General features: G+C 40.1%; 1 protein-coding gene across 34 annotated transcripts in view; it reads left to right on the forward strand.

Annotated features, from left to right (window-relative positions):
• The window catches only part of NRXN1 (neurexin 1), a 678,625-nt gene extending 660,075 nt beyond the window's left edge, over positions 1–18,550 (forward strand). For all 34 annotated transcript variants that reach the window (XM_061353676.1, XM_061353687.1, XM_061353697.1 and 31 more), the window contains one exon: positions 15,152–18,550. In XM_061353676.1, the coding sequence (XP_061209660.1) occupies positions 15,152–15,459 (308 nt within the window). In that variant the 3' untranslated portion in view covers positions 15,460–18,550. The remainder of the gene's footprint in view (positions 1–15,151) is intronic.
• Positions 18,551–26,092: the final 7,542 nt, after the last annotated feature.

The following is a 26,092-nucleotide window of genomic DNA, read 5'->3' on the forward strand; positions in this document are numbered from 1 at the left end:
AGATCGGTTTTCAAAATGCCATGAGTTGGAATGACCATTCCTAAAACTGAGCAGCAGCAGGTACACCCACACCCACCTTACATGTTCCTATATCTCTGAGAAAGACATTTCACTTGCAGAAGTCCCACACATCATGGTTAAAATATTTAAGAATTGTGATAAGAATTCATTTCTTGAAAGTTTGGAAGTGAATTTCCAGGATATATTTTTGTGCTTTTTCCTTCTCATTTTCAACTTTGTGAGTTTCACAAGACTGTTGTCCAGTGTGAGTCAATGCAGTAGCTCGCATGGTTCTGAGCTCATTTATGCCAATTGCTTCCATATTTTAGTTAACTTGGGCAGTGCTGTTCAGTAGATAAATTGGCATTTATCTACTGTATGTGTAGATAATTTTATTTCAGAAGGCAATTGTAAAGCAATGCATTAGCTCACAGAATAGTCTGGGTTGGAAGAGACCTTCAAAGGTCATCTAATCTGACCCCCTGCAAAGGACATCTTCAGCTAGGTTGGGTTAGTTACATAGCACTAAAACATTTCCCACACCCTGTGAGAATGCAGCTCTTGTATTAGAAATGTTTTTGTGTTGTCTCAGCCTTACAGCTTGCCTAAAGCTAGTGAAATTCCAGAATAATTCTTCCCTGAGGATGTTTTCAACTTCACCTCTGGGGCTGCAGTGCTCAGTAGTCCTGGAGCCATGCACAGTCATGTAGCTGGTAGGGGCAGGAATGGGGGGGTGAAATGAGGCTTTCTGACAGGTTACCATTTCTGTCCAAACGATGGTCCAGAAGAGGATGTGGATTCTAGTCTTCCTGCAGAACACTGCCATTAGCTTTACAACCTGGTCTTTAGCTTTCCTGGTTTATTTTATCATACACTCAGCTACGCTTCTCGTTTTTCTTTGAGAATGGTTTCATTTCTTGGATCCCAACTGCAGTTGCTTTTTAACAAAAGTATGGATTGGCACAGGAATTAAGTTCTTCATAATCCCAATTGTCTGAATCGTTTTAACCATCATTCTACACATCAAAATGTCACTTGTCCTCCCACTCTCAACTCCTAAAAGCTATTAATTTATCTTGTTCTTCATTGGCCTTGTTCTTCTCTCATACGTGAAACAACATGAACCAAAGGGGTTACTGAAGTCATAACTTCTATCATGTCTGTCTCTCTGTAAGTTGGTTTAGTCAGAGTCACTTGGTCTTATGAATAAGCTTTTTCCATTAATAGTTCAGTAGGCAGTGCTCCATCCCAGTAATACTGCAGTCTCCATGTGGAGCTGAGCTACTCCTAAGGTAGGCTGGAACTTACAGGAGAAAACTCATATGATATTATTGGCAGTGACAGATTAATGATTTTGTTTTCATTTGGGATAAGAGCTACAAAAGGATACATCCCTTCATTTAAATTCTTCCCATGGTTCTGTTCAGCTTTTCCGCTTAACCAGAGTTGCTTCTCCACAGCTACTCAACACCCGCACTAATGCTGGTGAAGCTTGTGTTTCCTAACAGATACTTCTAGGAGGCAGAATATATGATGATTAGGACCACGTTATTATTATGTTTTCACTTAGGAGGCCATAGTCTTTTTGGTCTTCTCAATCCTGCTAGATTTCTTCTCTTGCTGCCTAATGATCAGTCAGCAAAGAGATCCACCCCAGCACAAGAGATGATGCTCTCAGAGCTCTGAGGTCAACATTTTTCTAGCAGGAATACATTTAAGTGATGGCCAGAGCCCATTCAGCCTTATTGACAGAGTCATAGCTCTACATTTCCATGATGATTTCCCATAATATGCCTATTTTTACCAATGTTCTCAGCTCAAAATGAGAGCCTGTTCAACAAACAGGTTGGATGGGGCTTGGAGCACCTGGTCTAGTGGAAGGTGCCCCTGCCCATGGCAGGGGGTTAGAAACAGATGAGCTTTAAGGTCCCTTCCAACCAAAACCATTCTATGAAATAGTTTGAATATGGTAAACTTCTGTATCCCAGAAAATACTGATTATCTAGATGCTACTGATTAGCGAGATTTATGCTTAAAATAGAGCTTCTTTTCTAGGATAAATATGTTTGTAGTGGCTAACAAGTCTTGCTCTGCCACCACCAGCTTTGCTTTCTCTGCACCTGTCTTCAAAATAATAAATGGAAAGATGCAATTTGCAACAAATTTCATATGGGACATAAAACCGTAGACCAGATTAGGAGCTGCTAAGCAGCAATCCCATCAACTTGTCTGGAACATAAAGTCACAAAAAAGATAATTGCAGATTTCATTGTGGTATACAAACTGCTAAATGTGCCATAATTGGATGAAGTCGTAACAAATTTATTAGCATGCAAAACTTAGTCAACATATTTTGTTTGCATTCTGTTTTGTATAGTAAGGCAGCCCATATTGCTTTCACAGTCTCTCCACGTTCCCCTCTCCTACTCCTAATACTCAAAACAACACAAAGAGTAATGTGTTGAATATGTTCCTGCTCATTGCAGAGGGTTGGACTAGTGACCTGTTAACATCCTTTCCAACTCAAACTGATCTATGAGTCTATGATGATAATTATAATTAAATAATAATTCATGTTTCCTCAGCTTCATGTCATAGAGGAGATAAAAAGCCTTTCATTCTGTAGACAAGTATGAAAAATGATAGTGGAAACCCTATCTAAACAAATCCTTCTTAAACTCGGGACTCAACAAAGGCTTCAGTTAAAAATCGGGATGAAAACCAATCTTGACAACCCCAGAAGAAATGGGATGGGTAGAGGTTTTGGCAGTCTTAAACCAGGATGGTCACTGGTCTTGGAAGTTTTAGCAGAAGACAACCTTCAAAGCAAAAAATAGGTCTTGTAGAAATGAACCTTTTTCAGGTTCGAACAAGTGTCTTTTTACCAACAGAAATTCACATGTTGTAACCAAAGAAAATACTTCTTCATCTCTTGATCAGCATTTGTCTGGCAACTCTTGGGTTTCACTTCCCAGGACAGTGTTTGACTGGTGTCAGGTCTTGTCCTGTACTTGTTCTGTAGGTAAACAGGATAAGAATATTGAGGACAGAGTCCAGTGATGCCTACCATCTGTAGCATTGGTTACCTCTCTTAGCCCTGTTCGTGATTCTGAGGGAGGAATGGGATCGGTTATTTTCCTGCTTTATTAAGTAAGGACCAATAATTAGATTAATAATCAGCTTGTGGGCTGACCTTTGAGGATGTGCTACTTTTCCCACATCTTGGTCAGGCTCATTGCATCACAGAAAGCCAGCTGGTGGTGGTCAGGCTTCTCCAGAGCCAGTATAGCCAGTGAGAGCAAACAAACCACTACTCTTACACATCTTAAAGAGTCACTGCTTTGGGGAAGGCTTTGTCCTGTTAGCAGAACAGTATGGGGCTTGCATGCAAACTGCTTCCTGCTGTGTGATAACATGTACTGGACAAATGGAGATGGCTAGGAACCGTACCTTCTCAAATTCTTTGTGATGGTTTAGGTTTGGTCCCAGCATTGTTACCCTTTTTCCTAATGGCAGAGCTGTGAAATACATACTGCAAATGATTTATGCTGCTTATTAGAAGTTTTGCCCTTCTTTCACTGCCACAAATTACTGCACTGTATTCCTGGTGCATCTGGCAGCAAGATAACATTGCAGTAGGAGGTAAAGTGACTCCTATAATTCATACATCGCTGCAAGTGCCCTGTTTAATGCACTACATGGAATTCATTGTGCAAGGAGCTGAAACAAAGAAAAATAAAATTACAGTTAGTTCATAGGTCTACTGGGTTTGTTATGGTTCGAGCCATAAAGGGAGTATTTGTGCCTCAGTTCAATTATCCTGTAGCTCTATATGCATTTCCAGTTGTAGCAAGATTGCTGGTTTGTCTTGAATCAGCCTTTAAAAATGCTTAGCTGAAATACATACAGATGTGTCTGTATGAGCTACTACAGGGTGAAATTTACACTTTATTTACAAACTTTCTAAATGTTAGCACTTACCATGTCTACACATAACAGAACTGAGAGGCTTCACATAGAGATTATTTTCCTATAATTGAAGTTAAAATAGTTAAGGTTATCTCCTCTTTTTATACATCATAAAGACACACACCACACCACACCACCCCAAAGCAACAGAAAGCAAATGTTGCCTTTTCCCAAATCATTTTATTGTGCACTGAGCCACTGTTCTGGCGATAGACTGAGCTCTTAGTGGTTGTCTCTGTGAATCACAAAGACAGCATTTCTCACATGGATTTGATCAAAAAAAAGATTTTTTTCCTAAATTATGTAAGAAAATGATGTTTAAAATTATGATTGTTCCATTGTGCCAGCACTGCTTGGCCGGCCCATTGGAGCATGGGAATACCAAGTAGAACTGTACCTTTCCAGTCAGTCCTAGTGATGTTCATACATTCCCAGTGTTGGGAGCAGCTGAGAACAATAACATGCTGAGAAGAAAGGCTTTCTTTCACTCTGACAAATAATTTTTCAATAGTTTAGTCAATCTGGACTCCTCAGATGCATTCTGTGTGATTTTAATGGCAGTGGTGGTGTTCACACTCTTACACATCCTTTCTTTGTGTAACCTCAACTGCTGTGGGGGATTTAGGACCAACATGAAAAGATTTCAAAGTTTATTTTTTAAGCCCACTTTAAGACAAATGCAGCTATTGTTAGCTGTGCATGCTTTTTAAGTGCCAAACATAACATAATTCAAAGAGAGGTTCAGTGCAGCCTAGGGATAACAGCACAGGCTAATGCAGTCACACAGATACCAACATACCGAAACACAGAATATAGGTGAAAACTGGGGAGCTGGATTTTTTACACTGGCCTCTGTTTGACTAACATATCACTTCTACACCTGAATAAAAAGACACAATATCTGTGGACATTTTACTGTCCATGATGCAGACAAGCACTGAAAAATCTAGGGAGTTCCACTGACATCAGTGGAATATGACACATATCATTGTATGTGTTTGTGAATGACTGGAGTCCCTGGTTTGCTTTGCTGCATTCACATCCCAGACTCGTTATCACAGCAGGATCATGTGCTTCAGCTTTGCTTATAAATACCTTCAGAAATGAATCACAAGTGGTGTTTTACATCTTAAAAGTGAAGAAAAATAACAGAGCCTTCCTTCATGGGCCACTCCTTCAGGAGCTGTGAGTAATCATAGAATCACAGAATAGTTAGGGTTGGAAAGGACCTTAAGATCATCAAGTTCCAGCCCCCCTCCCATGGGCAGGGACACCTCACACTAAACCATCTCACCCAAGGCTCTGTCCAGCCTGGCCTTGAACACCACCAGGGATGGAGCATTCACAGCTTCCCTGGGCAACCCATTCCAGTGCCTCACCACCCTTACAATAAAGAACTTCTTCCTTATATCCAACCTAAACTTCCCCTGTTTAAGTTTTAACCCATTACCCCTTGTCCTGTCACTACAGTCCCTAATGAAGAGTCCATCTCCAGCATCCCTGTAGTCCTCCATTTTCCTTGAATTATTGTTTGTAAAATGAGTTTCACATATTGTGAATAAAATACTGTTTATAAAATGAGTAAATTTAGCTTAATGGCTTTAGGCTGACAGAGAGAGGTTCAAGTTAGACATTAGGAAGAAATTCTTCCCTGTGAGGGTGCTGAGGCCCTGGCACAGGGTGCCCAGAGAAGCTGTGGCTGCCCCATCCCTGGCAGTGTTCAAGGCCAGGCTGGACAGGGCTTGGAGCAACCTGGTCTAGTGGAAGGTGTCCCTGCCTGTGGCAGGGGCTTGGAACTGGATGAGCTTTAAGGACCCTTCTAACCCAAACCAGTCTGTGTTCATATACACACACACATTTTTGAACTATCATGAAGGGTATTTGAATGTGTATATTTCAGTAGATAAAACAGTAACATTCATTCATTTAGATACTAATAATCTTTCACTTCATTTATGTATTTGTTTTCTTCCCTTTCTTTTCCTTCCTTTGTTGCTTGCTTGCTTGCTTCCTTCCTTCTTTCCTTCCTTCCTTCAGTCCGTACGTCTGTCCATCCATCTTTCATACCAAGTCAGATCTTACCCATGTTCTGTGAGAAAACCAGCACTGACCTGTCCATTAGGACAGATTACTGCACCCTAAGAGATCAATTTGGTTTTTGGTTATTCTGTAAACATTAGATTTCCTGAAACCAGTTAAGTAAAGCCAAATCAAAATTATGTGGACTCTTAAAACACATTCCACGGGTGGATTTCGCACACTGATATTGGTTGAAAAATGCAGAAAATAAGTAAATTAGTAGTAATAAAACTGAGGTTTTTGGAATCAGTGAAATAATTTGCTGCCTTGAATGAGGCTTTTTTACTGGTTAAAGAAGGAATTTTGGAAGGGCAGGGAATTTGCTTGCACAATGGTGAAGTAAATAGCTGATTGAATCTGGAACAGGTTCCCTTAAATTTTCATGGCAGTATGCTTAAAAATCCTATGTTAAAGGGTGTAATCCTAAAAATGGGTCTTTTGAATCAAGCGTACACTTGACTGTACATAGATTATTGGCGTAAATAAATGAGTTGTTCTACTTTGAAATTAGACAATGTGCTATTGGTGCCTTGATTAATGCAAGCCCGCTGTGTTCCTTGAGCTGCACTTCATTCTGGTTTGAACTGCTGCATCTAGTGCATATATTTTCTTGCTTACTGTAATGCAATACTAAAACCATTTCTTGTCACTTTGTAATGCATATGCATGGAATTTCCTCTTTTTGTGGTAAAAACCCCACGTTTTCTTCAGGACTGTTTATCATCCTTATTTTTATGGACATGGTAGAAGACAGACAATACTTTGTAAAGGTATGAAAAAGTTTATAGGTGAAATACAGGCCTGAATTTACATTATATTGCTCAACTTCTATGCCAAGGCTTTGTCAGACCAAATCTGAACAATGCGATGTTAAATCAGGTCCTTAAAATTCTGTAGGATTCTATGTATCTCCACATTCAGTCAGCTATTTAGTTCACCACTGTGCAAGCAAATCCTCTGCCTCTCCAAAATTCCTTATTTCATCAGTCAAAAGCCTCACTCAAGGCAGCAAATAACTGTGTCTGAAAACCTCAGTTTTACAATTACTAATTTACTTATTTTCTGCATTTTTCAACCACTGTCAGTGGTTTGCTTTAACCTCTGCTACTGTTTGGAGGAAGGACCATGCAGAAGGATGGGAATCTGAGGCAGCCACCTCAAACAGGGAAATACAGTTGTAAGAGGTGGGAAGCTAGCTGCACTGCATGCAGGACACAGGGCAGAGGCCAGTGCTTTGACTCTCGGAATTATATGACACAAAGCACTGTCTCTTCCAGCAGTCTTCAGCAGCTCAGTTTTCATTCATTCAAAGAGGGGAATTACAGGTGTGCAAAAAAACTTGTGCTTCTAGCTAAGCATCTGCAACACCCAATAAGTTCAGTTAAAATGGTGTTACAAAGTAGTTGGTGCATGCTGGCTGCAGTATATATCAACTAATATATTCACTTATATCAACTAATGACCATGTTAGTAGCAAACACGGTTGCTTCCCCCACCGCCAGACAAAGGAAATAAGGACAAATAGTAAACTTCTTGCTGGTGTATTCTAGTGATCAGCACAGTGTGAATTTTCATTACCTCTTGCATAACTAGTACTAAAACCATTGCTGCTAACTTTCAGCTGCTTGCTACCGCCCAATTTAAACCACGGTGGAAACATTGGAGTTTTTCAGTGTGTGACTAGTCATTTGACAGCCTGCAAAATGGCAGTGGAAAGCTGACAAGTTTGAGAACTAGGTATTCTCCAAGGATATTGCTCATAAATGGAAGCAGGGAAAATTCAAGGCACAAATAACCTATAATGAATGAGGATGCATGTACCTGAAATAGTCTAACCTTAGGCTATCTCCTCCTGACTATATAAAGACCTGAATTAAACCTTGTTCTGCTGTGTTGACATGCTATTCTGGTCCATAGGTTTCAAAACCAGCACTTCACCTGAGATTAGGAGCTGTGGTCTAGATTTGGGACTTTTTTTAAATACGAGCTGGTGTAAACAGTAGATTCTGATATCTAGATACAGCACATGTTGTGAACATACCCTTTGAAAAGTTACAGAAAAGGGATAAATGAAAGGAAAGATGAAAGCAGCGAGAACATAAGAATAATATTCAAAAATAAGACAACTCTTTATGGATATCTCAACCTTTTTTCCTGGTGCTAACATCAGAGACACCAGAATTCTGTTACAGAGTATGAGAGAAGCAAAGGCAGTCTTAATCATTTTAATATTGTTATCATGAGAAAAAGAACATTAATCACATCAAGTGTAACTTATATAAATCCTAAAGTACATTAATTTTTCTCTTCCCACCCCCTGTGAAGCATATATGGGCTTGGCTCTAATACAATTCAGGCTGAGTGTAACTGTAGCTGCAAGCTGTAGTTGAGCCTTTTTTAGTCGTGTAGTTTGGTATTAGTAGTGGTCACATATCCAGTGTGTGCATCTGTATTCTGGATGTCTTGAAAGCCTACCCCCTTCTTTTCCCAGGCACATTATTGACTTTGTCAGTAATGGATCTGACTTGATGACAGTATTTAGAGCAACTTGAATGCAGTGTGCTTTCAGCTCCAGCATTCATGTCATATATATAACGTCTGAGGCACAGACATTTATCTCTTCATGTTGTAGCTGCTCAGTGAAGGAAGACAGTCAGGGAATCACCTGCTGTTGCAAAGATGAATGTGGGTGTCAACACCTCCAGCTCATTTCATGAGCAAAAATCATTTTTTGCTCTGCAGGCCAAAACACCACATTCCTTATTCTTCACGACTACATTTTGGTTTTCTCTTGCAGAAAACTGGTTCCTAGATTAGGTGGTTTGGGGTTTTTTTGGTTTTGAGTTTCTTTTTTTTTGTTAAAATTAGATTCTAATGATAAAAATAGCAAGCAATAAAACCTTGGTCCTGCAAAGCTCAGTAGCAAAACTTTTGCTAAGTTCAGTGGGGTCCAAATGTCAACGTCACTAACGCTAAGTTTTTCATACAATGAAGCCAATCTTAAAGTTAGCTGCCACCAAAAATTTATGTTCTCAGTGTCCCTCCCCTTTTCTCACCGTAACACTGGTGTTCATCTGAGTCTTCTGGGAGCCAGAGCTGCAGGCAACTGAGCAAAAGATACTGGTTTAGCTGTCTGAACTGGTTCCTAATGATTAGAGCAGCTTAGCTCTAGCTTGAAAACATGCTATCAATAGTGTAATATTTGTGGTTTGCCATTCTTATGCTGTTGTATCGGCCAAAGCATTTAATCTTTTTCCCAGTTAGCATTACTTCAGTTTAAAATCTAGACTACCACTGACTGCTGATCAGTCAAAAGTTCTGAAGCAAAGTAACAAATTACCAACAATTTCCTAGAACATGCACAAAACTGGGATATATTACTTCATAGTATCATGGAATAGTTTGGGTTGGAAGAGACCTTAAAGCTCATCCAGTTCCAGTCCCCTGCCCCAGGTGCCAGGGACACCTTCCACTAGACCAGGTTGCTCCAAGCCCTGTCCATCCTGGCCTTGAGCACTGCCAGGGATGGAGCAGCCACAGCTTCTCTGGGCACCACCCTCGTAGTAAAAATTTCTTTGTAATAAATTACTTCATGCAGAAAGAAGCAGAGGTGCAAAGGTGAATGAATGACAAATGTAGAAGTGGGGAGAGGTAGGACAGCTGAACAGGTAAAAGGAGAAAAGGATCCATAGGGAAAGAATACTAAAAGAGGAGGAATATAACTGAAAAGGTGAAAAATATACTGATAAAAAGGATAAGAGCACAGTGATGAAGACTGCTAAAAACATTAAGGGATATATTGGCTTACACTTCCCATTTGGGCTAAAATTAAATTTAGTTTCATGAAAATTGTTTTCATAAAAGCTTCTTATTAAACCGTGTGAAATATTTCCTTCAGCTCTGCAGAGCACGTTAACTTATAGAACCCGTTGATTTGGTGCGCTCTATCAGTTGGCACTGTGTTACCAACTGACCTATCTCCTGCTAGATTTGTGTTGGCATTTTAAACAAGATTGAGTCACCAACCCTTCCACCTCTCAATCACAGAAGAAAAATGTTACTTGCAAAACCTGCAGTCCTAAGGAGTTGGTAGGATTTGTAAATGATTTGAAGTCAATATATGGCAGATCATTGCACTTGGAAACAAGCACTCTATTCTGTGCAGAGACAAGGTCTAGCTTCTTAGCAAAACAACCGTTCTAGCTGCGGATGGTGTTTCACTGCAAGGCTATTTTTAGGACTGGCTAAGTTAGTTAACATTCCTTTAGAAGTATTTTAATGCATTCTAGCTTTCCTTCTGAGAACCTCTGAAATTTCAGTTTATAGGAGGTAAAGAACAGAGATCTTAATAATTTTCTCTTAAACACATTTGAAATGAGACACTGGCAGAGGTTGCCCAGAGAAGCTGTGGTTGCCCCATCCCTGGCAGTGTTCAAGGCTAGGTCGGACGGGCTCAGCTCCCATTCTCTTTGAATCATGATGACATTATGATTGTGGAGCATAGAGTGTGTGTTTGGCCAATGCAGTTAGTTTTGTGGTAGTTCATCTACATGGATTAGATTATGGCTTTGGATATAGACTGTTACAAGTCTAAGGAGAGTTTGTCACTGAGCTGTAGGTGCCGCATGTGGAACCACCTCATGCTCCTTACCTCGCATGGCAGCTCAGTCATTGCTGGACATCCCCTGGGGAGCCAGTTCTTGCTTCTGCTCAAAAGCCACTTGAGGCCAGATAGGAAAGAAACAAGCTGAGATACCCCTGTGTTCAGACCCAGGTGGGTCTGGGCTTAGCCTCTTGCACAGGTTGACAGAAGATCCTCATCCTGTTTTTTCAGCTGGGCTGCATCTATCCCACCTGTTCAGCAGAGGAAGTGCTGAGATTTGGTTTTCAGACATATTCATTGTAATGAGACATTGAAATTGCAGTGAACTCAGAAACCAGTTCACCAGAATCCAACAAAGCTATAGAAAGTCAACCACAAACAGGTCTAAAACGATAGCACACAGAGTGAAAATTAGTATGTCCTGTAAATAATTGACTTTATGCCTCATTGCAAATGCAGTAGTTAAACATTCTTGTCTTACGAGTAATTTCCTATTCACAGTTTGTGGGAAGTCATAAATGTAAAGAAAACAGGTTTGGGGTCCTTTTGTTGGGTTTTTTGTTTTGTTTTTAAGTCTGCTAATTTCAATTCACGAACACCATAGGAGCCTGCAATTCCAATTTTCTTCTTACGGTATTAATGAAAAATGGGCACTGCAAATAGTCAGATTTTACCCTCTACTTTTTAAACCACTTAGAAATACAGTGAAGAATAATAACTTTCTAATCCATTATTACACAATGTAAAACTGTGCTTAGTTGCTGTTATTTCATGCAAAGTTTTTCATAAGTGCTAGAAGAGGCTTTTAAAAATCAGTCTCTTCTAAGCTGGTCTTTGACACAGTCCAAAACAGCTGTTTGGGTACTGTTGGGAAGAAGAGTTGAGCATCAGAGAGGTTGTTTTAAGAGGGGATCATTGCACCACAAGATGACTTTTATTCCTCTCGGTGTTATGGCATGATCTGAGCATAACTACAGTCTTCATGATTTTTTTTCTTGTTCCCAATCAAACCATTCTCAACTTACTACAGATGTCTCAGGATGGTTTTTTTTAGATTGGCTTTTTAGTCTTAAAAATTGGGGTCATTTTTATGACATTTAATCTAAACATTCACCTTCTCATTTACAATAAGAAACTTTATCTGGGATGAAGTTAGTGTCTTTTTGATGCTGCAGAAGCTCACAGAGACTGCAATCGAGTAGCAAAGTTACCCATAGATATGCCTCAGTTGCTGTGCCAGGTGACAGTGACTCTGCCTGGTTCAGCTGTTAAGATGCGGGGAAGGAAACTTCATCACATGAGTTGGAAAGCAAAGAGCAAGATTTCTATAGCCTTTTAATCTTCACTTGCAGTCAAGTGTTGCCCCTTGCAATAATTCCTGTCTTGCAGGGGAGAAGAAAAAAAAACCCGAACAGCTTAATTCCCCTTCAGTACTGGAGTCTTAGTCAGATAAAGACCCAACTTAAATAGAAGGCAGCTGTTTCATCAGTATTATAGATGGGGATTATTGATTTACATAGATCCTAAAAGTGTAGGCTGGCCTTTTCCCAGTGGCCTTTTCCTATCTGTCTCGGAATAGGACACTTGCTTTAGCACATGCTCCATTAGCCTTTCCTACCTAAAATGTTCAGACAAACCATGTGCTTTGTAAAACTTTCTTCTTATTTCCTCCTCCTTCCTTTGTCTTGAGAGGCCCTGCTAGGTTAAAAGCTTATTTTAATGTAAATGGAAGAAAAATAGCAAGAAGTAACTTCCCTTGCTGAACTTCTGCGTATACAGAAGACCAGCCAAATGTAACAACAGATGCTTTGAAAACGTTGTAAGTTTAAATAACATTAATGTAGTGGTTGAATATTCCTCAGACAGATGGGATAAATGAGATAATTGTGAAAAGGTTCTTAAAAATAAAAGGATGCCATCAGGTGAAAGGCAGGAGTTTAGGTAACATTGAAAAATATTCCTTACATGGTTTTTTAGGTTGCAGTGTTGGAAGAATGTTTTCCTCTCAGCAAGCTGTTAAGTGTCATTTAGTAGGCATTAATTCTAAAGTTAGTTGATGGCATTTGGCCCAAGTGTCTTTATTTTCAAGAGAAGGAGCAGCTGTCAGTCCATCAGGTATTGACAGAGTTTATTCAGTTACTTCCCCTGGTTCTCAGACAGAAATTAATTTCCTGAAATCACATACAGTAAGATAAGACTTTGTCTCATTTTCATTCACTATGGAAGTGCTCGGGAGTCTTTGTTCTGCAGCAGCGCATTGTCTCTTGTGAAATGACACCCCATGTGTAAAAGAATTTTCATTTTCCACAATAGCTACAATGAAGAAACAGGATCTAAACTACTCACTGACTACTTTGAGGCAGAAAACATTACTTAGTAGGGTGGCATCGACCCTGAAATGACCAAATACCTTAGAGCCTTCTGAAGTGAAACTTCAGGATCTCTTGTACAGTCATGGAAAATACCAGTTGTACCAACTCGTAACAGCTAAGAATGTTCAGAGGGGAAGGGAAAAAAAGAAAAAAGGAAGCTTAAATACTATTTGACACAAATGAGTTTTCTTGAGTGGTACCTGTGTTCTTTCAGCCAAATTAAATGTCATCTTCTTTACGCCTATGTGGGGTAACTGCCACGAAATGGTGTTTCAACAGTGAGAACACAAATAAATAATAAATAAAAGATGAATAGCATCAAGATGGGGAGCGAACTTAGTGCTTGGGGGGGGTTGTGGCGTTTTTGCTGTGTTTCATTATTCATAGGCCAGTTGTAGATGTCTGTAGCTGGTGGCCACTTCTGATTGTCCAAACCTGTTGCGCTTTTTTTAACCAGCACTGATAGTTTGAGTGACATTACCTTTAATATAGCATCCTTAAAATCATCATCTTCCTATTATGTCTTTACAGTACAAAAAAAAAAGTGACTGTGGAACATAGAGTTCCTTACTGCACCTTGAGCAAGACACTTCTCTAATACACTTTAATCAAATGCTAGTTGTAGGCAAGGCCTGACAAAGCTAACATCATGAATATATTGTAAAACTAAGTGTTTACTAATAGTCTGAATTAACACTTATAGTTAACTGACTGCATTTTTAGCTGTGCATAATGATGTAAAATGTGGTTTCTATAAGCCAGCCTTGATGATTAATGAGTATTCTGCACTGCTCAGTGGGAAAGCCTGGTTTACTCACTGCTCTTTTCTTGCTCCTGAGCTCAGCCAAGGCTGGCAGTGCTGAGGGTACACAGCTTCTTAGGAGTTGGGAAATCCTGCTCTAATCAATGGAATATTGCATTGACACAGGTCACTTCATTTTTGTCCCTCACACTTGCTAATTTACGCAAGAAGATCCTTCTCAGCTATTGCCACCAAGAGTGATTCTGTACAAAGATCTGCCTCAAAGATCTTCTCCAAAATGCAGTGAGGAAAGGAGATCATGCAAAATGTATAGGCACTGTGTGTGCTGTGAGCATTTAACCTAGAAATCCCTCCTGGAATTAGTCTTTCATTCCACATGGCTGTGCAAGGGGACAAAATGTGCCAGACAATAGTTCCTGTCAAGAAGACTTTCCAGTCTGATGTGTAGGTCAGTTCAGTTCATTTCCCAACTGAAAAGACCAGAGTCTGGTCTGAGAGGTGCGTTCTTGGAAGACTGGGCCCTTGCTCTGTGCAATTTGAGAGATATTTTTCTGAGCATAAAGCATTGATTGAAGGAATGTTTGGTATTGACATCAATGATGGAAACACGGAATGGGAGAAGTTGAGTCAAGAATGCTCTGAAGCATAGCCACATTCAAGAAGCAGTCTGTGAATTAGGAAAGAGAAGGTATGGTTGGATAGCTCTCACAATGTAATAAAAATAATTAATTTGGAGAAAAAGGAAGAAATACAAGAGGGAAAGGAGAAATTGAGAAGTTTGCTGAGGGAAGTGTAAAGGAGAGCTGAGAATACTTTACTTGTAGCCAATTTATTGGCTGCTATCATTTACTGTTAGGTGGAATTTTGATTTTTTTTCACCCCCCCATTCTGTTGGGTAGTCTGTGTTATCATCACTGTCTTCTCGATAAGTACTACAGTGTCATGTTTTGTTCTTTACAGAAGGAGAGAAGGAAGAAGGGAGGGAGTAGGGAAGTGAGATCCTTTCCTCCCAGATGTTCATATTCTGGCATTTAAATTGTGGCATGACTATTGTTTCAGATTATTCAGGCATTCTTTGCTTCATATCACATTTGAAGAAATTATACTTTTGAAGGCTAGAGTGAGATTTTCCTGGTTGTCATTCTCCTCATATAAAAGCCTGTTTGCTTGTGCTGGCAGATGTGAAAATGGAATGGGCTGCAAACCAAAATGTCTTCGGACTGGTAGAGTAGGGTACGTTGATGGGCAGTCCTGACCCAGTGAGTGCAATTAGAAAAATGCATGTTTGTAACAGGTAGTTATGACTAATTCCTCAATGTGCAAACTCAATAATAACCTCTCCCTTATTTCATTATCTACCTACAGCAAATCCTACCAGGGCAGGAGGAGGAAGAGAGTACCCTGGCTCTTCCGAGGTGATCCGTGAATCCAGCAGCACAACAGGCATGGTAGTTGGGATCGTGGCAGCGGCGGCGCTGTGTATCCTCATCCTCCTGTATGCTATGTACAAGTACAGGAATCGAGACGAAGGATCGTATCACGTAGATGAGAGTCGAAACTACATCAGTAACTCAGCACAATCCAATGGGGCTGTGATCAAGGAAAAACAGCCCAACAGCGCTAAAAGTTCCAACAAAAACAAGAAAAATAAGGATAAGGAGTACTATGTCTGATCTCAACATCTAAAAGAACGCTTGTATAGAAATAGTCTTCATTTTATCTGAGACATAATACAAACTTATTTACTTTACTTTTTATGAAGCACATTCAAAAACAAACAAAAAAAGACAGGGAATGCAATCAGAAAGGAAAGACTGTTTTTAAAAACAAGCATTTCATGCTCTTGTTTTTCAGAAACAGGAGCTGATAAATTCCCTAACATCCACAGTGTTTTCATTTACTCTGCCTGTCTTTATGTTGCTGGAACATTTCTGAAAGACAATGATGACACCACGCATTCATAAAGCAAGGAGTATTACTACAACATCAAGGCACAATATGAAACAAATCAAATTAAAAAACACAAAACAGGAAAAAAAAAAAAAAGAAAAAAGAAGCTACCTATGATTCTGGATTTAGCCAAAGTGCTAGCGCTTTCTTGAGAAGTAAGTTAGTCTTATTGTCAGAGAAGACTGTCATTATATATGGTGACTCAACAAGCAAACATAAAGAGTTTGCCGTCTGGTGCAGTGAAGCAGTGATTGGAAACTTGCATTTGAGACAAAGTGCTGGCTTTTCTGAAGACTTACGTAGAAATACTTTCAAAAAGCCCCTTTCTGGTTGTGAGGAAAAATAGTACGGAGGCCTTATTTTCAAAAACAAAAAGAAAAATCTGGAATATAAGGCACATTTCCACAAAAAAAAAAAAAATCATTTAAAAAAAAAAAGGGAAAAAACCAAGAGGGCATAGATGCAATCATTGGGAAATTTTCATGCACGCTTAATATGTTATTACATATGTTTATATAAAAACACATCTATATGTGCTTTCTGGACTGTGATAAGTGATGTTTTATAGCCTGTTGTATAGAAAATGCAAACTATATCTGCTCTTCAGCCATTTTTGGTAAACTCAATGTTATAAGTGTTGCTAGGTATAGAGAGTTTTATGACATCTGGAGCAACAGACATACTTCAGTTATTTTGCAGCCATTATAAATTGTCCCAGACTTCTTCCCCTTTCTTCTTTTTTTGTTTTTTTTCCTTTCTTTTTTGATTTACAGTGTAGTGGTTATACTAAAGGGGGGTGTGTATGAATGTATATAAGAGTCAGCTAATTTTTTTCTTACCTGTACAGCCTCTATTCTGTTGCAATTAAGTTTTGGTAGTTTGTATGAAAGAAGTGGACTAGAAAGCAAAAATATATCTCTACTGTAATTTGTCTTCTCCCTCCTATCCCCCTCTCTTGTTCCTGATATGCATCAATGAAGTTGATCAGAATGGCCAATTTTCCTAGAAATACACATTCATTAATTACCTAAGTGTTTAGTGACTTAAACTGGCCTTTGGCTTCCAGTCAAAGCTTCACTCTTGGAGAGCATGGTTTGCCTTACAGAAACCTTGTTCTTAAGAAATTATGAGAATGATGAGTTTCTTGAGAAGCTTAGAAAGTATCATATAGTGTTTATCTGGTATTCAGTTATATGAACGACAGCTATTACAGCATTGGGTGCTAAAAGATCTAAAATGACCCATTTTAATTATCCAGGCTGATTCTACTGTAGAATTTACCCCCTTCTCCAAAAAGGAAATAATCCCGAAGTGCACGATAGTATTTTTCAATGATGGGCATTTTGACACATGAAGAAGTATTTTTAGCTAAGTTGAATGTGTAGTTTTGCAAGACATCATAACCAGACAAATATAAGTTCATCATGTTTTAAAGTAACACATAGCTTTTCTCACATATATAAAACATTAATGAATTTTAGTTAAACATATTAAATATAATGCTGTAATTTACATGTTAAGGGTTTTTTTTCTACTATTATTTCATTAGGTTCACAGCAATAAATCATAGCGTAACATCTTATTTACATGGAAGTTCAAAGGGAATACATTAGAGAGAAAGAGGGTAGTTCAACAGAAATCAACCGGATCATTGAAGGCCTCTTGGGAGGGACATTGACGTTCACACTTTACAGACAAGAAGGAGGAATTTAAAAGTAGCTTTAAAAAGCAGACACAGAACATTCTCTTGTGTGTTACTCACTGTAGCTGATGAAAAGTCTGGAAACTGGTACAGCTATCTATCTGGGAGTCAGAGCACTTTAAAAATACATGTAGCTGACATGAAAGCACCTCTCTTGAAGGTTGCCAACCACATCGAGGTGTGTCATGTTGCATTTGTAAAACAGTTTTTTTTCTTCTCATTAGCATTTACCTGAAAACAGGTTCACCAAATCCATCTGATGATCATTTCCTAGGTTGTTGTTCACCTGTGGCATTCATAATTTCTCCCACCTTTACAAGACAGCTGTACTCAGGGAATGGCAGGGTCAGGGATACTGGAGGTCTGCTGGAAGCAAGAGACTTCAGCTGGAGGGGGGAAAGAAGAAGTTGAAAGCCAGGTGGTGTTCAGATTTAAATGCTTGAAGATATGTAGAAGAACAAGAATAATCTGATGACAGGAGACTGGACATGACGGAATATGGTTTGGGTGAGATCAGATGGTATTTTCTGCTTGGTATCGATTGCATTAATGAAATAGCATGGTCAGGTCAACTTACAGGCAGTTTGATAGATTAATCTTTAACTAAATCCATACATCAAGGAAAAAAAGATCTGCTACTACTGTAATAAGCAAACACAATTTTAACACTCTTTCTGAAGGTTCTCCTTTTTCCTCTTTGATTTCATAAATTAACAAAAAAACAAATATGGATGTATCAGAAGTGCCAGCAAGTGGATTTAAAATTCCTTTTTGTTTAAAAACAGCAGCAACAACAAACAAACAAGCAGACATAGACCAACTACCTAACGTAAAATTGGATCCTTTCTCTATAATAACCTAATTTGTCTGACTGAGATGGCTTCATTTCTATGACTGTATTGTGTTGCCTTTTTTAACAAAACACTAAATAACGTGTGAAACTTTCAACCCTAAGACATCGATGAGAGGCCCAATGCCCCTAACCTTATAGTGCTTTCTGTGATAGATATTTACGATTTTTTTATTTGTTGCAAGGCCAATTTATTCATTATTGGAAATGCTAAGCAAGTGGAATTTACTGTTTTGTTAATAAAAATGTTTCTTAATACAAATGCTGGCTTGTTTCTTCTCTTGCTCTTAGATCTGGAGTACCTGTTCTTCTTAAAGCAGTGGGGAAAAAAAGCCATGGTAAATTGGCATGAAGTTACAGACATCCACGTCAGGAAAAAGTGACCTCAGAGCTCTTAATGCCTTAAGTGAAAACTGTCTACAAGTCTTGTGTTCAACTGGCCCAGTTAGAAAAGTATGAATTACATTAATGCCTTGGGGGTTGGAACTAGATGATCTTAAGATCCTTTCCAGCCCTAACTATTCCATGATTCTATGATTGTTTGATTTCATACAGAACTGCTTCATTTGAAATTTTCTGTGTTGTTTTTTTTTTAATCAAGAAATTAAAACTTGATCCTCCCCTCCCCCTATGAATGCAAACAGAATTCCCTTCCTTTTCCACCATTTTTTTGTTTTATTTCCCCTTTATTTTCTGCTGGGAAGAGGGTGGCAGAAGGTAAGGTAATGGGATGAAAAGTTAAAATTGAAAATATTTTTTCTTGTCTAGAAGATGGTTTAAAAATGTATGGAAAAAATGAACGTATTTCAGGTCCTTAAAAACATTTCTAGATAATAATTACAAAATTTCAGTCAGAGCTAATCCATTACATTAAGTACTTTCCTATTTAGCATGGCATTTAAATTCATGGGTAACTTCAAGCAAACATCTAATCCTATTGATTTAAACAAGTATCTACAGTTGCCTTAATGTATTGCGGAATGGGGATGGAGTTATGCTTTTGGATCTAAACTCCAAATAGAATTATAGTATGTATCTTCTTTAATCACATCAGTAGCTTCTTTGACTTTAATGGGATTTATTCATCAGCTTAATTATGTACAGACCGAAATTTAAGTTCAGGAAAATCTGGAGAAAATGGTCCCTATCTTTCATAAAACAGTTTGTAGTTAAACTTACATTCTGAACTGCTTTATACTGGGATTAGTACTTTTTTGTGTGTGTTTTTCTAAATAAGTACTGAACATTCCATTTAGTAAAATTCTTTATGCACATTTAAAGGGGCTTTATAAGCTCAAAGAGTTATTTTTGTTCTACTACCAAAAAGAAAAACCCACATTTAATTATATGCTTTTTAATTCCACACTGTATTTGTTCATTTTTTTCTTACATCCATACTATGTTCTCCCTTTCACCAAAATCCTAATGGCCTCTCACTACCTGCATCATCCATCATCAGCTAACCACTTTAAGGGTTGGCCTCCTTCATCGATCATCACTGTGGCCAAGTAGCTAAAAGCCTCCACAAGATGAGGAAAAAAGAGAAAATACTAAACCACCACCACCCCCAACACAACTTGGAATACGGGAAACAGAGCACATGTACGCTGTAGAGGACAACTGTGTTTGTTAACTCCTCCAATAGAACTTCGTTACAGTTCAACAAACCAGGTTTAAATTGGGTATCTAGGTACTGTTTTCATGTTGATTGTAGAAAATCTGCTTCTAAGTTCAGTACAGTCCTCTTCAGGGGTGCTTGCAAGCATTGTACTGAGTTAACCCAGATCTGTCAGTACAATTTTATTTGGAATGAAGTCTGTTTGCTTTATTTTGAAGCCTCATTTTGTTACAGTCTGTAATTATTTCAGCATTAAAAGGTTTCTGGCCCTCATGGGAGCGGGGAGAAAGAGAAATCCATACTGCATTTAAACCGATTTATGAATGCTTGGGGATGACAAAATTGCTTGCCTTCCAGCCTCTGATCTGTCTGGATGGCGTGTGCCGCCTTTGGTTGTTCATTGCTCTCCATGAAACCAGAAGTATCCCCTGCAGGTTAAGCTTTGAGCTGGAGATTTCAGAAGAAAAAAGCAAGTCCTTAATACGGGTCTGCTCAGTTTTGTGAGGTACAGGGCCAGAATGCACCCAGCCCTTTACTCGCTTACCTTGGAGGCTTCTTCCTACTCAAGGTCTGACAGACTTCAGCCATTACCTCTGGAAAAAAAACATGGCCCTCACCTTTCTCAGTTACTTCCTACCCTACGAATGCCTTCATTGTTCAGAACAAGCAGATTTCCATATGCCGATGCTCCTCCAGTGGGGCTAAAGTGGTGGACTTTGGGTTCTTAAAAAAGAAGACATGGGGACACAAGGGGTAGAGTTATTTCAAACAGCATGGGATTCTCAGCAAGTAAATTGCCTTTAAGGACAGTAATTTCATGCTGGCATACACTTGAGAGGTTTAAAAATCCAGGCCACTAATCCTCAGCAACATCCTTTTGGTAAACAATAAAGACATTAGCTTATTTGTCAGCGAAAGCAGGAATCCGACAATAGGGCTATCAAAATGTGAACCTGTCAGTCTTGCTGCAGCAAATAACACAGGAGAACGGAATCTGGGCAGCCAAAAATAGCCACTGGCACGCTGGCTGGACTCACGAGTACTGTTACAAGCCAGTAAGCATTTATCGGATGATAAATAGCAAAATACGTCTATTATTCATCATTTGGGATGCAGCAGGCTGACAAAACATAGGGGCTGCGCAGCTGCATCGGCTTTTTCGAGCTCAGGGGCCTGCTTCAGGCTCCCTCCAGTCGCGGAGTCTGGGCAGGTTTAACACAAACACTAGCCGCGCACCGGCTGACCGGCTGTTTGCAGATAAACCTGCCTTTTCCCTTTGCAAATCAAGCACATTGTCTGGGCAGAGGTCAGCAGACTGCTCCGAGACAAACCAAGCGGCTCCCACACCATGCCATGCCGCAGCACGGCCAGCACTGTGAAACCAGGCTCTGTGCCTAGGAACCGGCTGCATGGCCGCAGGTCTGAGAGGGAAACCCTCCCTCCCTCTCCGGAGAGCCCTGGCCTCAGCGCGGTGCCTGAACGTGGTCCAGAAATGCGAGGTCCCACCTCATGGTGATGGCCCCTGGGTGCAGCAGAAACCTCAGCCTGGCAGCGGCTTTGTGCTCCCCATGCCCAGCAATTGCGCCTGAGGGAAGGGTGCTTGGGCGGGGTGCACGGGGGAGCCCCGGACACCAGGACGGGCTCAGCTTGTGCTGAGGCGAAGGAAAGCAAGAGCCCTGCCAAAATGGCGTCCCCCGCGGGAACAGTGGACAGCTTCCAGGCTGTGTGTTGCTGTGTGTGGCTCTTCTGGACAATGCTCGGGACAAGGGTGTTGAGGTACCACCATCTTGAGGTATTTTTATACATATTTATATAGAGAGAGATATAGATATTGAAGTACCATTTTCCTTTTGGCTTTTTCTCAGCTCCTGCAGCTCCTACAATTGTGGCAGGGCTAAGGTCCCCTGAGGCCTGTTACTGCAGCAAGCATGGGGTTTGGGGAGGAAGACAGTACAATCCCCTGAGGTGGGCTGCTGTGAAGAGAGAAGAAATGAGGGCTGAGGGCTTGGCGTGACTATAAAAACAGGGTGAAATTCAGCTGCAAAGACCTCACAACAAGGAGTGACAGGATGGGGAACTTGCCACAGGGCTCAGGGCTTGGCTAAGCTGGGGCAAACCCAGGTTTTACTCAGCTGCTAAATGGCTCAGGGGAAAATAAAATGGCTTCCCAAAAAGGTAGTGGCATAGATAATGCAGTAATTGAATTAGGAGTTAGTGTACTGGGGGTTTTAGAGCTTTACTTGTCTGTGCTTCACACCAGAGAGGAGAAGCTCAGGCCTCCTGTGCCTGGGGAAGGAGGCCAGGTAGCAAGAGCATCCTACAGGTGTTAAACTCACCCCACAGCAATACAGGTATCCCTAATTTTGTGCAACACTGAACCACAAAGGTTTGGATCAGGAATTTGACTGAGGGTGAGATCCAGCAGCATGTTCTGTTAAACCATAGGGAGAGGGACAAGCTTTGGGACAAGGCAATGTAAAAACCTGAAGGAAGACAATAACAAACCACCAGTTCCCCCAGGACATCCCACCCCACCTGCCACTGTCTGCTACTGAGCTTTTCAGGCTCATGGGTGGGTTTTATTCCCTGCTGATTATACATGGTGAGGCAGCAGGCTTGTTATGTCTAGACGCCTGTCAGTCACTAGTGCAGAGTTGCTTGTAGTTACCGGGCCCTTCACACCGTGTGTGAGCTAATTGTACAAAGGTATTCCTTTAGATTTAGGCATTAATGGCAACCAATATAAAGCAAAGACTCACAACAGAGCAGAGTTTAAATGTCAGAACTGCTTCCTTTTCTGCTTTTGGGGTTTTTACTGACTTCCATTGGATTTACAGGGGGAGAGCCAAGGCACAGGAGAAGAGCATACTCCAGCTAGAGAGAAAAAACCTACAAGGTAAGCAGGTTTTGTCTCACTGTTCAGCAAATCCCCACATATAAGCACAAGAATTTCAGGTAATTAATTCATTTAAGTCTTGGTTTGTTGATGGATGCTGCTTGGGAAAGGCATGTTTATGCTCAGCTTTCCTGAAGTACATTTATTTGGGAGCTCATTTATACCTGTCTGCAGGCTCTCTTTTAGGGAAGTCTTTCAAACTGCTGATAGCAGAAATACAGCAGTCATTAACTAGAACAGTTTCTTATCTATTTTAATAGCTTTGCCTAAGTAAGAGTTGCAGGATTTGACTTCAAGTTAAGGCCACATCTGCACCAGCAGGTATAGCCCAATAGGAGTAGTTTGACAGGGCAAAGCAGTTAATGCTGAGGAGCTGACCTCCATGTTGCATTTCAGAATTCTCTTTGAACCAGTTGTAGTCTGGTCCCATAGACTGACTGCCAATTAATGGTTCGGTGGTATTAGGTGTGCTCATGGAGCTCATCTTACTTCACGGGGAAAGTGTTTAGCTCTTTCACACAGAGTGCTCTGTGAAGTTAATTGAAGTGTAGTAAGTGGGAATAGCTGGAATTGCTTCAGAACTGTACTCCCGATCTTAAATGAAATTTCCCTCTTAGAACACCCTTTGCACATTGCTGTGTGCCAGTGTGCTTCCAACAATTCGTTATAACAAAATTAGAGTATTTTTAGTGTCAGTATCAAGCCTGACATGAACATTGCTGTTAGACTTTGCGGCATTCTTCATAGTTTTTATGGGACTTTGTGCCCTTGCAGTTCCCCAGGCTTCCTAGCATTCCCTCTACCCTTTTCTTTAAATCTAAAGAAATAATGGTTTGAAAGACTCATTTCCTTTGAATAGGTTGAGATAAATATGCAGGAATTTTATATAGGTACTGTATGAGGAAACCATGTTATGAAAACTGGAATGACCAACGATGCAATGACTAACTTGTAGAAATAGGCTGTAAGCAAACCTGCTGGGGCTCTAGATGGAGTAGGTGAAGTGAAAGAAATGGCTGGGGCAGAGCTGGGTTTGGCCACTGCTCAAAGAGGTAGAACTGCAGTGAACAACCCTGATCTACATGCGGATTTTGCAGCCCAGGTCTGCTTTTACCCACAGTTTTGATAGTCTTTTCTCGCCTAGTTCTTACCAAAATAAATTCATTCCTGTAAGAGAATTAACTGTAATCAGTTCCCTGATTTTAGTCAATATTAAAAGCTACAAGAGATTTGGCTACATTTTGGGGTCTTTACTTGTATCTTTTGCAGATAGGAAGGCTGCTGTTTCCATTAAGATTGAAACTTCATTGCTGCTTGTAACTACAGAGTGATTATATGTCCCTCTGGCATGCTGCATATTATTATGATCATGTCATACAAATATTTTGAATAATCATTAATGCTTTTAGATTTCTCAGTGTTAGGTAGCAAAAACTGACAGCACAGGCTCATTATAAGACTTGTAATTCTGAATTTTTGTAAATGACCATATTTGTGTTTAAGTGGCTGCTCATAAATCTTGCCAAAGTTCCAAAAATCATCTTGAGATGTCTATTTTTATTATTACATTTTTAAGGAATTGATTCTTTGATTTTATGATTGCTAAATATAGAAACATAAGCTTGTTCAGAAACAGTTTGAGTTGAGAACAGTTCAATTTGGCAACAAGAATATGACTTTGGATGTTTTAGGCATATTAAGTGAGCCTTTGGGATTTAGAAATTTTAGAGACTTCAGATTCAAAATAAACTTGGCATTATTCTTGATCTGTGTCCTGGTGGGACTTCCACACACCCTCAGGGAAGGTTTCAGTGTGTGTGAATGAACTTGAGGCAACAGCCTGGTGCTTGGTCTCATATGGGGCCTTTCTGGAAGGCAGCTTTGCCAGACCTGTGTGTGAGCACAGTCTTTGCCTGTTACGCTGCTCTGCCTCCCGCATGAAAACTTCCAGTGATTGCCCATCCATGGGAACAATTACCTAGATGCTGCTGCATGCCAGCAATGTCCTTGTCTCAAAACCAGAACATGCCATGATATATTATACATTTTATATATATATAATACTTGGCATTGTATACTCTGAGGTATTAACTTCAGCATGAGCTGAATGTGTAGCACCCCAACTAAATCAGTATATTAGAAAATGCTACAGAAAGCAGATTGGAAGGAAAGATACAGCCCTGCACAAGCATCCTGAACGTAGAATATAGAAAAGGAATCTAAACCCAGTCTGAATTCCTAAAACGGACAGTAATCTAATATGGATACATAACTTTTGCAAAGTCCTTGTGGCCTTTCACAACTTGCTTTTAGTTCAGCAGACGGGTAAGATGTGGAGGTCCTGGTGTTATACGTCCTGATGGTATAGCAATAAATAGCACAGCCTAACAAAACAGAGACCGTACAAACAGGACACTTCAACTTTCCGAATTGTTTTCAGAAATTGTGCAGATGTTGTGTAATGAAATTGGAATAAAAATCCAGGAGTGGGACTTTGTGACAATAGAATAGAGCAGCAAACTGGTGAAAGTCACCAGTCACAGTAGTTGCAACCGCCTAGGAAAATACGGAGGAGAGGAACTGGGCAGCTCTGAGTGTCCCTGATCAACAGTGAGATTTTTGCTTTTGTTGCACCATTGTATGGCTCTCGATTCTCTAAACATTTTGGGGATGTTTGCAGTGCTTTAAGTTATGACTGCTAGACAGGCAGCTAAGGCAGTCTAAGATGTGTAGTGATGGGGCTGTGGCAGTGCTGAGCTCAGTGTAGATTGGGTGCTTCAGAGGCTGCCTAGCTTCTCTCGCAGCTCTGTGGTGCCGCTGACATGCAGCCATTCATGCTGAACCTGGCAAGTGTAATGTCAGCTTCATCCCTCTTATGCAAGCTATAGTTTAGACACTCAGGCCTGTTTGCCATGCTCCCCAAGCAGAGGATGCATCGTGCTTACCTAACCTGGCCTGTGGAGTGCAGTGAGGGGAAGTAAGGATCTACTACAGAGAGAAAAGCAGAACTCTGTGGAAGCAATGGCAAAGCACTAGCAATTTCATTCGTATGCGGCATGTTCAATTTCTGCTGTAGGGTGGTCCTAGGGCTTCACTTAAATTCAATTCATGAAGTCTTCCTTCAGATGCTTATTGAACACTGTCAGCTGGAGCTAAACAGTCACATTTCTTTGCTACTCCCATTATTATCCACTAGGAACTTTTGAAATGCAGAGAAGTGCTTTTGTCACTGCAAATGCTTTTTCCTTATGGCTTTTTTGTGTGTGTGCGTGTTTTGTGGTGGTTTGGGT

The sequence above is a fragment of the Neopsephotus bourkii genome, unplaced genomic scaffold (assembly GCF_033783945.1).
Source record: "Neopsephotus bourkii isolate Nb327-2 ecotype Australia unplaced genomic scaffold, CSIRO-AGI_Nbou_v1 NB_71, whole genome shotgun sequence".
Classification (NCBI taxonomy): domain Eukaryota; kingdom Metazoa; phylum Chordata; class Aves; order Psittaciformes; family Psittacidae; genus Neopsephotus; species Neopsephotus bourkii.